General features: G+C 47.3%; 1 protein-coding gene across 1 annotated transcript in view; it reads right to left on the bottom strand.

Moving 5' to 3' along the window:
* Nucleotides 1-10027, bottom strand: part of LOC133137521 (serine/threonine-protein kinase 17A-like) — a 25026-nt gene extending 14999 nt beyond the window's left edge. Inside the window, exon 1 of the mRNA XM_061255843.1 lies at nt 9598-10027. Within this exon, the coding sequence (XP_061111827.1) occupies nt 9598-9767 (170 nt within the window). The 5' untranslated portion in view covers nt 9768-10027. The remainder of the gene's footprint in view (nt 1-9597) is intronic.
* Between the last annotated feature and the right edge of the window lie 1233 nt (nt 10028-11260).

The raw sequence follows: 11260 nt of genomic DNA on the forward strand, positions 1-11260 counted from the left end.
CCTTTCCCAAAGCCACACCCCCCTGACACTCCCCCCTGATCTCAGCTAGCACCGGCGCGGTCCGGGGCTGACTTCAGGACTGTAGCGCCTTTCCACTTGTTACACGAGGTTGAATTTTTTTAAACCTGCCGGACATTGCCATTGCCACGGAGGCCCGGTGCGGACGCTCTTCACAGAGGGACGGCCCTCTTCAGTGGGGGAAAGGTCAACGATGCGGGCAATGCCAAAACTCATAATCCCGTTAGTCACTCGCACACACACACGGCCGGTGGGGCTCGTGACATTAACCCACATTGCTGAAATCCCCCCCCCTCAGGCCGCTCAAAGCCTCAGCTGCCAGGTGGACTCGTACGCCAGGGCAGATCAGGATTAAGGCAGGAGCTGGAGCCCCGGAGAAGGAAGAGAAACCCCCCGCCGGAGCACGTGCGGGAACGTCGCTTCGCCGCCGTCACAGTTAAGGCGGCGAGGTCACAAAGGTGCGATCAGAACGTTCCTCGGCCGAACGCTCTAATGCCGATGTCACAATCACCATCGACAATCGAAAGCAACGGAGCTTCTAGAACACTGAACATTCCAAGCCACCTACTCCTGGTTAAGGGTTGCAGTAAAGCCAGGCCGCAGCCAAGTGTCAAGTTCAACAGTGATACACCCCCCCCCCCCCCCCCAATGCATTACATTACATTACATTAATGGCATTTGGCAGACGCTCTTACCCAGAGCAACGTACAACAAAGGGCAAAGTGCACACCAGGGATAAGTGTGCTGAAAGTACAATTTCAACTGCAGGCCCACACACTATTTAGCTATGTCCGTCTGTGTGATTTAAGCTCTTAATGACCATGGCACAGCACTGGGCCCAACAAAACGCATGACCTGAAAACTGGATATCGCCGGTGTATGTGGCACGTGCTAAAGCTCTGTCTGGCTGCTGCAGCTTCCAGACCGCATTACATGCATTCAGTGGAGAAGCTTTGAAGCCCACGCAAACTGGATTCCGCTAAACAGCCGTTCTCGAGCTGCGCTTTTCCCATAGGGGCCTGAGACTGGCACTTTTGAAATGGGACTCAAATAGTTAACTAGCTGAGCCGCTTTATTTGGGAAAAAAAAAAAAACAAAACAAATCGCCACGTCTGAGCTTTCCGTTAGACTAATCCAGCCCCGTTCTGCCAGCAACACCGACTGCTGATTAACTCACAGGACATGAGTGTGAAGGGAAAGCGCTGACCTTCTTACATTAGGGAGTCAGACTCCAGCGGTGGGAACAGGACCTGGCCGTCTGGCCAAAGCCAAGTGGCTGTGTCACTTATCCGGCTCACAGGCCGGGGGGAAGTGGGGTTTTTGCGGCAGAATGTGTGGAATCTGTCATTCAATTCAGGGTGAAGTCACACGGGAAGTCGCCATTTTGTCTCTCCCGGAAGGTTCGGGGGTCTCGCATCAACGTTTCTATCAAACTAGCCCATGAAAAGGAAACTTTACACCATTTCCTGAAAAGGTCAGAAATGTCAGAACTGGCCTTTACAAAAGAAAATGCATATGAATATATATCACATCTGCGCTCACTGGGCACTTTATTAGGTAGACCTGTACCCCTCCTCCGGGTACTCCGGTTTCCTCCCACAGTCCAGAGACATGCAGGTTAGGGATGGCCAATGGCAGGCATTTATATAGCGCCTTTATCCAAAGCGCTGTACAACTGATGCTTCTCCATTCACCCATTCATACACACACTCACACACCGACGGCGATTGGCTGCCATGCAAGGCCCCGACCAGCTCGTCAGGAGCATTTGGGGGTTAGGTGTCTTGCTCAGGGACACTTCAACACAGCCCGGGCGGGGAATTGAACCGGCAACCCTCCGACTGCCAGACGACTGCTCTTGCTGCCTGAGCCATGTTGCCCCCCCGGGACTACATGGGGGGACTCATTAGGGACTCAATAGCTAACTCTGGCACATTGAAAATATTGATTAGTGTGCACTGCCCCTGATATATACATTTTTTTTTAAAGTAAAATAAAACAACCAGCTTGTTCAAGCAAATATTTAATCAGCTAATCATGTGGCACCAACTAAATGCATAAAAGCACACAGAGATGGTCAAGAGGTTCAGCTGTTTTTCAGACCAAATGTCAGAATTGGGAATAAATGTGATCTAAGTGACTTTGACCATGCAATGATTGTTGGTGCGAGACAGGGTGGCTTGAATATCTCAGAAACTGCTGATCTCCTGGGATTTTCACACACAGCAGTCTCTAGAGTTTGCAGAGAATGGCGTGAAAAACAAAAAAACAGCCAGTGAGCAGCAGTTTGCGGGCAAAATCGCCTTGTTGATGAGTGACGTCAGAGGAGAAGGGCCAGACTGGTCAAAGCTGACAGGAAGGTGACAGTAACACAAATAACCACGCATTACAACAGTGGTATACAGAAGAGCCTCTCTGAACACATAATGCATCAAAGTGGATAGGCTACAGCAGCAGAAGACTAATAAGTATTATAACTACTTAATGAAGAGCTCACTGAGTGTATGTCTATATCTTTAGCTATAACATGATATTTATATCACGATATATACATATATATATATCGATATCATGTTCACTGAACCAAAATTTTCCACTTGGATTTATTTGCTAATGTAACCATGGTAACTTTATAAACAGCAGTTATTGCACAGTATTTAACTATTCTATTCTTCTGGAATCTTTGGAATGTACAGTATGCAGGTTTCACATAATACTTATTTACAGGTCGCCCTGGGTCCAGACCAGTCAATAATCAATCAGTCAATGATCAAGCAGAGTGCTCTGACGTGTGGGCTGTGTTTGCTGTACTCTGCGTCCGCTCAGTTCTCCGTACAGCTCGGTCATATTTGTGCAGGAGGGGAAACCCAGTGCAGAGGATCAGCTCAAACCTGGCCCCAGACCTGATGACAGCTGACAGCAGGGTTACTGCACAGCCGCTCCACCCCAGGGACCGGGTTTAAGTGTGCCCGGTTTAAGTGTGCCGGGTTTAAGTGTGCCGGGTTTAAGTGTGCCGGGTTTAAGTGTGCCGGGTTTAGGTGTGCCGGGTTTAAGTGTGCCCAGTTTAAGTGTGCCGAGTTTAAGTGTGCCCAGTTTAAGTGTGCCGGGTTTAAGTGTGCCTACAGGACGGTAGATCTCCAGGAACAGAGTTGGGCAGCCCTGCTCAGTTCGTCCCCATCGAAACAAAGGCCGTCCATCGGAAAAGATCTGACATGAACACGTAGACTGTCTAATTCTGCTTGATGAACAGATTCTGCGTTGTGGCAGCCGCACAGCCTGGATGGGTGTGAGAGCAGCAGGAGAGCAGCGGGAGAGCAGCAGGAGAGCAGCGGGAGAGCAGCAGGAGAGCAGAAGGAGAGCAGCAGGAGAGCAGCAGGAGAGCAGTGGGAGAGCAGCAGAAGAGCAGAAGGAGAGCAGCAGGAGAGCAGCAGGAGAGCAGTGTGAGAGCAGCAGGAGAGCAGCAGGAGAGCAGAAGGAGAGAAGCAGGAGAGCAGCGTGCGGGAGAGCAGCAGGAGAGCAGCAGGAGAGCAGCGTGCGGGAGAGCAGCAGGAGAGCAGCAGGAGAGCAGAAGGAGAGCAGCGAGCGGGAGAGCAGCAGGAGAGCAGCAGGAGAGCAGTGTGAGAGCAGCAGGAGAGCAGCGGGAGAGCAGCAGGAGAGCAGAAGGAGAGCAGCAGGAGAGCAGCAGGAGAGCAGTGGGAGAGCAGCAGAAGAGCAGAAGGAGAGCAGCAGGAGAGCAGCAGGAGAGCAGTGTGAGAGCAGCAGGAGAGCAGCAGGAGAGCAGAAGGAGAGAAGCAGGAGAGCAGCGTGCGGGAGAGCAGCAGGAGAGCAGCAGGAGAGCAGCGTGCGGGAGAGCAGCAGGAGAGCAGAAGGAGAGCAGCGAGCGGGAGAGCAGCAGGAGAGCAGCAGGAGAGCAGTGTGAGAGCAGCAGGAGAGCAGAAGGAGAGCAGCGTGAGAGCAGCAGGAGAGCAGCAGGAGAGCAGAAGGAGAGCAGCAGGAGAGCAGCGTGTGGGAGAGCAGCAGGAGAGCAGCGTGCGGGAGAGCAGCAGGAGAGCAGTGTGAGAGCAGCGGGAGAGCAGCAGGAGAGCAGCAGGAGAGCAGCAGGAGAGCAGTGGGAGAGCAGCGTGAGAGCAGCGGGAGAGCAGCAGGAGAGCAGCAGGAGAGCAGCAGGAGAGCGTGCGGGTTGCGGAGCAGTGAGAGGCGCAGCAGCCCTGTCAGCAGTGAGGGTCCAAATGGACTTAATTGGACTCAGTGAGCGGAGCTGGAACCCGGCCGTGTCTCCGGTAACCACAGCGCCTCTGAGGTAACCATGGTAACCTCTGTGGGGGCAGGGGTAATTAACATGGCCGTGACTCCCCCCGACCCCGTCCCCCTCATTTCTGGGGTGCACGGCAGATGTTGCCAATCCGACACAAACAGTGCTCCAGATTGAATGGTGGTGATGTCATTGAATGCTTCCCCGTCCTGGGAGACCGTCGGCCTCCTGTGTGTGTGTGTGTGTGTGTGTGTGTGTGAGTGTGTGAGTGTGTGTGAGAGTGTCTGTGCGTGTGTGTCTGTGCATGTGCGTGTGTATATGTCTGTCTGTGTGTGGGAGACTATTGGTCTCCTGTGTGTGTGTGTGTGTGTGTGTGTGAGAGGGTGTGTGAGTGTGTGTCTGTGCGTGTGTGTGTGAGAGTCTGTGTGTGTGTCTGTGCATGTGTGTGTGTGTGGGAGACAATCGGTCTCCTGTGTGTGTGTGTGTGTGTGTGTGTGTGTGTGTGTGTGTGGAACAGTGCGGTCTGCCAGTATGTGTTTATACAGTATGTGGGGAGGATGAGTGTGTGTGCGAATGTGTGAGCACATCTGCATGTGTTCATGTGCGCTTGTGTGCCAATCGTAAATGGGCCATTGTAAAAAGCATGGCAGGTATGCGTTCTCTCACACAAATCCAACAGCAGGTTATCCACGCCGTCTCAGGCACGCAGGTGAGGTAAAATCAACAAGGAAAGTTGCCGGGCTGCACACTGGTGTAATGTTTCATATTGCGTGCTTTATGTAAGACTCTGTAGAACACATACTTGTGGAAGAAAGATCTGATTGCAGTTGGTAAGTTGATGTACTCTTCAAGGGTTCAAGTTGTATCGATGTGATTATGCTAAGACTCAGAACCGTACTCTCCTCTAGGGTCCTCATCGCACTTGTCCCTGGGTAAGAATCGCACTTTACTGCACGTCGCTCTGGATAAGAGCGTCTGCTCAATGGCTGTAATGTAATGTAATGATAAATTTTTTCGGGAAAAAAAACATATCCATCCATCCATTATCTGAACCCGCTTATCCTGATCAGGGTCGCAGGGGGGCTGGAGCCTATCCCAGCATACATTGGGCGAAAGGCAGGAATACACCCTGGACAGGTCGCCAGTCTATCTCAGGGCACACACACCATTCACTCACACACTCATACCTACGGGCAATTTAGACTCTCCAATCAGCCTAACCTGCATGTCTTTGGACTGTGGGAGGAAACCGGAGTACCCGGAGGAAACCCACGCAGACACGGGGAGAACATGCAAACTCCGCACAGAGAGGCCCCGGCCGACGGGGATTCGAACCCAGGACCTCCTTGCTGTGAGGCGGCAGTGCTACCCACTGCACCATCCGTGCCGCCCAAAAAAAAAAAAAAACATATGTGTGTCAAATCCATCCCTAAAATACGGGTACCCTGTGCTGACATGTAGACTCAAGGCCGTCTGTAGACTCCGCTTCAATTCCAGCATCTTGTCCGGGGGGGGGGGTGGACAGACTGTTCCCACGGCGATAACGGGCCCCGTTTCGACCCCGTGGTTTCGCTTACCCAGTGGGAGTTATTGTGTAACCAAGTATAAACAACCATATGGCCATACTTATACAAACAACTCCATTAATATTACAGCGGTTTCCCAGGTCAAAGGCTGGCATACAAGAACATATGCAGCACATTGTACACACACACACACACACGGACACACACACACAGACACACACACACACACACACACACACACACAAACAAACAGACACACACAGACACAGACACACAGCCACACAGTCAAACACACAGACACACACTCACTTCTATGAAAAAGGAGATAGGAAAGAACAGCCGAGAGAACATGAACAAACATAACTTCATGTGTTTTTGACAGGACCATGACAAAATGGGATCAGTTCTTACAAGCCCAATTCTCTTTCTAATCCACTGATGTTTCACCATATTTCCTCTCAAACTCTTAGTAGGCTAATTAGGCAGCAAAAACCCCCGTCAGGCCAAACCAGCTTACTTTCAGTTGGCAGATTTATCAAGCTAATTATGAGGCTTTTATAGAACTTAACTTTTAAAAGAAATCCACACAAAATGAGCCGACGCCTGCTATAATCTCTACCGAATAGACTGCTGTTAGCCTACTCTTTCTCTGCAATCAGATAGGATCAATTAAAAAAGGAGTATCATCTAAGCTAATAATAACAACATGAAAATAAGCAAGCATTTCTGTGATATTTACTCTATATAACACTGCTAGGCTACCTGTCTATCATCATATGATGTGTCTATTTTTATTTTCTCTCATTCTTTTATGCAGTTCAGCTGACTCTCGAACAAGCACTCTAACCCCAACAACCAAACCACCAGCGAGAAGCTAACCCCAACAACCAAACCACCAGCGAGAAACGAATCCCAACAACCAAACCACCAGCGAGAAGCTAATCCCTACAACCAAACCACCAACGAGAAGGTAACCCCAACAACCAAACCACCAGCGAGAAGCTAACCCCAACAACCAAACCACCAGCGAGAAGCTAATCCCAACAACCAAACCACCAATGAGAAGCTAATCCCAACAACCAAACCACCAACGAGAAGCTAACCCCAACAACCAAACCACCAGCGAGAAACTAATCCCAACAACCAAACCACCAGCGAGAAGCTAATCCAAACAACCAAACCACCAACGAGAAGCTAATCCCAACAACCAAACCACCAGCGAGAAGCTAATCCCAACAACCAAACCACCAATGAGAAGCTAATCCCAACAACCAAACCACCAGCGAGAAGCTAACCCCAACAACCAAACCACCAGCGAGAAGCAGTGCCACTGTGTGTTTTAAAATGTGAACTCAATTCTTCAACCGGGGAAAGGCGTTTTGGCCTACTTCTTAGAAGGCCAATTTCAACTATTAAGTGTTATCCAAAAATAATAATGGAGTTCTGAAATAGACTTCTGCTGCTGTAAAATACAGGCCAATTGCCTGTAGGTCACTAATTAACCTGCAGACCTGTGGTGAATGTTTTTTAGGATATTAAGGCATAAAACATAAAATGTCATTTTCAAGCATTCAAACAACAATGTGTTGACAGAAGCAGTATTTCAAAACATTTGAACCATTAGCCTCAAAAATAACCATTGAAAACTTTGATAGCAAAACTTTGCTTCAGTGTACCTTTGATAACACAAAGTTATCTTCGTTAAAACGTCACAGGACGCAACGTCAATCGCTGAGGTATTCTACTAAGCCAGAGGGGCACAACCAGGGCAGATCTGCTTCAGGATTCTGTGCCAACTTCTGCTCATAATGACTTAATTAGCTCAATCATATCTTGATCTGACATTTGTATAAGCACCAGCTATAGGTGCAGACTGCAAGTGTATCCTAAAGAGTTTACTGTTTTCAAGTACAAGAGTGACCCAGCATAGTTTATAGAGCAGTCAGAAAACAAAAACTAAGGTGATTGGTCGGAACGAAAACCAGCACGCAGATCGACCCACCAGGACCGGAGTTGTGCATCCCTGTACTGCAATGGAGCAATGGAGGAGTCACATTTTGTATTTTTATTAATGGCACCCTCTCTATGGTTCTTGAAGTATCTCTGACAACACAAATCCAAGGCAATATGACTGGTCGGCTAACTCAATGTTTAGAACCAATGAGCCTATAGGTCAGCCTGGTTTGCACTGCACTGGTGGGGAGTATAACAGTGTGATATGGGACCACTTCGGCTGTGGTTGCATACTTCCTCCCTGAAACAATGTGTTGCATGCAATGTGATTGGCAGTTGGGCCAAAGCTCTTTAGCTGATGAGCCAATCAGATGCTGAGGGCAATTGGAGAGTGAGGGTTTGAATGGCTTCTGGAACTGAATTCCTACATAGGAATAACTAGCCATAGAAGAATTCATATTCAATTCATATGCCATTTCTCAGGATCACTGAAGATTGTTTGATGTGCTTGTCGTGTCGTAGGCTCCTGAAGAAGTTCACAGAGTGTTTGGGTAATATGTGTAATGTCAAAATGTGTATTTAAAATGCAGGTTCACGGTCTTCTCACATTTGTGATGGCCACCCTGTCACTGCTGGTGTGGTACAGCCTGTATGTAGCTCTGTCACGGTGTGATTTAGTACAGCTATTTCACTGGGGTTCATTCAATACTCCAGTGTCACAAAACAGCACAAATTGCTCTATATATTTCACTAACATCAATAATGTTAAACTATTGATGCATTTCTGACCAAAGTCCTCCTGGAAAACTAGTACGAGATTGCTGTGACAAGGAAATCATTTATGTTTAATACATTGTCAAATAATTCGATTAATTTAAATAGCCCAAGCTACAGAAAAAAACGATGCACCATTGTATCCTCTTATGACAACCACAGGCAAACATACGGTCACAATTTATGAACAGGTTCAAATCCCTTGCTTACTAAGAATGAGAGATGTTCAACAACTTCTGATTGGTCGGACACCTGTCAATGACCTGACTACAACTGATTACACTGAAAGGACAGAGAGTGAGAGACTTGCTGTGCACTCGGTTAACATATTAAAAACAACGACTATAATGATTATAAAAACAATGACTTAATGATTGCTTATTGGGTCTGGCATGCAGTCGGTTTTACATCCTTTTAGAAGAGTACTCCAGATAAAATTGGTTTATACGGCCTTTTCTTTTGCATTGTTGACATCTTTATGTATAGTAGCTCAGCAACGGAACTCTACACCCTAGAAATAAAAATACTCAAAACACTGAAGAATAGTGTGTATTCGATGTATTCGATGTGTAGTAAAATACTTCAGCATATTATATTTGACTGAAAGCAAGTAGGGCTAGATAATAGGTCTATATTCCAGTCATGATAGCATCTCTATTAAATTGCATCTCGTCATAAATAAACAATCTATTCCAGATTTATTGATCATAGCATATGACACAATGAATGCATTTGATGCGATTCTAGAAAATACCTTTACATAATTAAAACAGAATTATAAGTTACCTAATACATTAGCCTGCTGCCAGCCACAAAACGAACAACTGACATAAAACTGAAATGAGGAATGCTTGAAGGAATTCAGCTGAAAAACTACAATTTCTCTGACATGCAATGCAAATACCGTGCATTCCTAAACGGCTCATCAGCTGATATTAACTGCGATTCATTTCACTCATGTTAAGCGTAGCCTACCCGGCATTTGAAAATTATGCAAAGACATCTTTAGCTTTGAAAAGCAGTAAACAGTTACTCGACAGACGCCACTTTACTGTGATTTTAAGGCGGACTTACCTGCCAAGTTCTTTGCCGGGGATGAGACTGTATTGGTCACTGAAAGGCTCGGTCTTGATTGGGGTTTTGATTTCGGACAATAACGCGGAGCGGTTCTGATTCGAGTCCGTCCGACCGCGGCAGAGTGGACGGCTTCTGATCTCGTTGCGCTGCGGAAGTTCTGGCATCATTGCGTCGGTTCTACAGCTCGAGAACCACAACTCAGAAGGACTCTTTGCGTTCCCAGAGATAGGTCAGATTGTCGAGCACGAAGTACACTTATGATGTCTAGTAGTTAGCCAGACATCGTATAAATTCTTCAATATTAGGGCATGTCTTGCGAATTGCCGTGAAAAAGGAAATTATATCGTCTATCTTCATTGACAGTTGCACAGTAAGTTATAAAGCTAGCTCACCAAAACGTTCAAGTTAATCACCAACACAGCTTCAACTCGACGTGCTCACCAATGTCTTGGTTTGTTACTGAGCGAGGTTTACAAACACAGCCAAGCGCATACCTTACCATCGAGTCCCATGGCAACGCTCCTGACTGACAGTGCATTCAGTCAGAGGGTGGAGCCACGATGCCACTACTCCTGCATCGCAGGCAGATGCCACAGTAAAGGCCGCTGTAATTGAATTAGCCAGACACCGAGTTAATGCCTACATGTTTGGTAAGCCACATGGAGAAACCACAGGAGTGAAATAGGGGTTTTTAATAACTTTTTTTCAGTACCTTTTTGGAAGAAATTTTCATATTTCCAGTTTTACACATGCCCCCCCTGCCCTGTCCCACTTTCTGCAAAAGTACCAAGTCACATCCATTTCATTACAAGCATTTAGCAGACACTCTTATCCAGAGCGATACAATAAAGTACAAAACCAAGGCCAGTTACAAGTGCACCTAAAACCTGAGGAAAAAACCCCAAAACATAAGTCATTGACATCACAGACAATCTCCACAGGGCAGGGGTGAAGACATCTCAGTTTAGAGAGCAGCAATACAGAGGCTACACCACAAGATGCAATCCACTCATCAGTAGTAAGAATCAGAAGACGAGATTACAATGTGCAAAGAAGTACACAGATGAGTTCTGGACCAAAGTTTTACAGACTAATGAGACCAAGATTAACCTCTACCAAAGTGATGGAAGGGCCAAAGTGTGGAGAAAGAAGTAATCTGCTCATGATCCCGAACATATGACCTCATCTGGGAGGCATGGTGGAGGAAGTGTCATAGCTTGGGCTTGCATGGCTGTTTCTAGAGTGGGCTCACTAATCTTTATTGATGATGTAACTCACGATGGGAGCAGTAGGATGAATTCAGAAGTCTACAAAAATATTACGTCTGCCAACTTACGAAGAAATATGTCAAAAACTAATTGGGAGGAACTTCATCATGCAGCAAGACAATGACCCAAAACATACTGCCAACACAACAAAAGACTTCATTAGGGAGAAAGGTTAGTGCAGGGGTCGGCAACCCTGGTCCTGGAGAGCCGCAGGGTGTGCTGGTTTTTGTTTTCGCCTTAATACCAGCAACTGATTCATACCCAAGAAACCAGGTGAGGCGAGTTAACTGTGTAATCCACTGCTTTAATTGATCAGTTAAGTGCTGAGTAACGACAAAAGCCAGCACACCCTGCGGCTCTCCAGGACCAGGGTTGCCGACCCCTGTGTTAGT

The sequence above is a fragment of the Conger conger genome, chromosome 9 (assembly GCF_963514075.1).
Source record: "Conger conger chromosome 9, fConCon1.1, whole genome shotgun sequence".
Taxonomy (NCBI): Eukaryota; Metazoa; Chordata; class Actinopteri; order Anguilliformes; family Congridae; genus Conger; species Conger conger.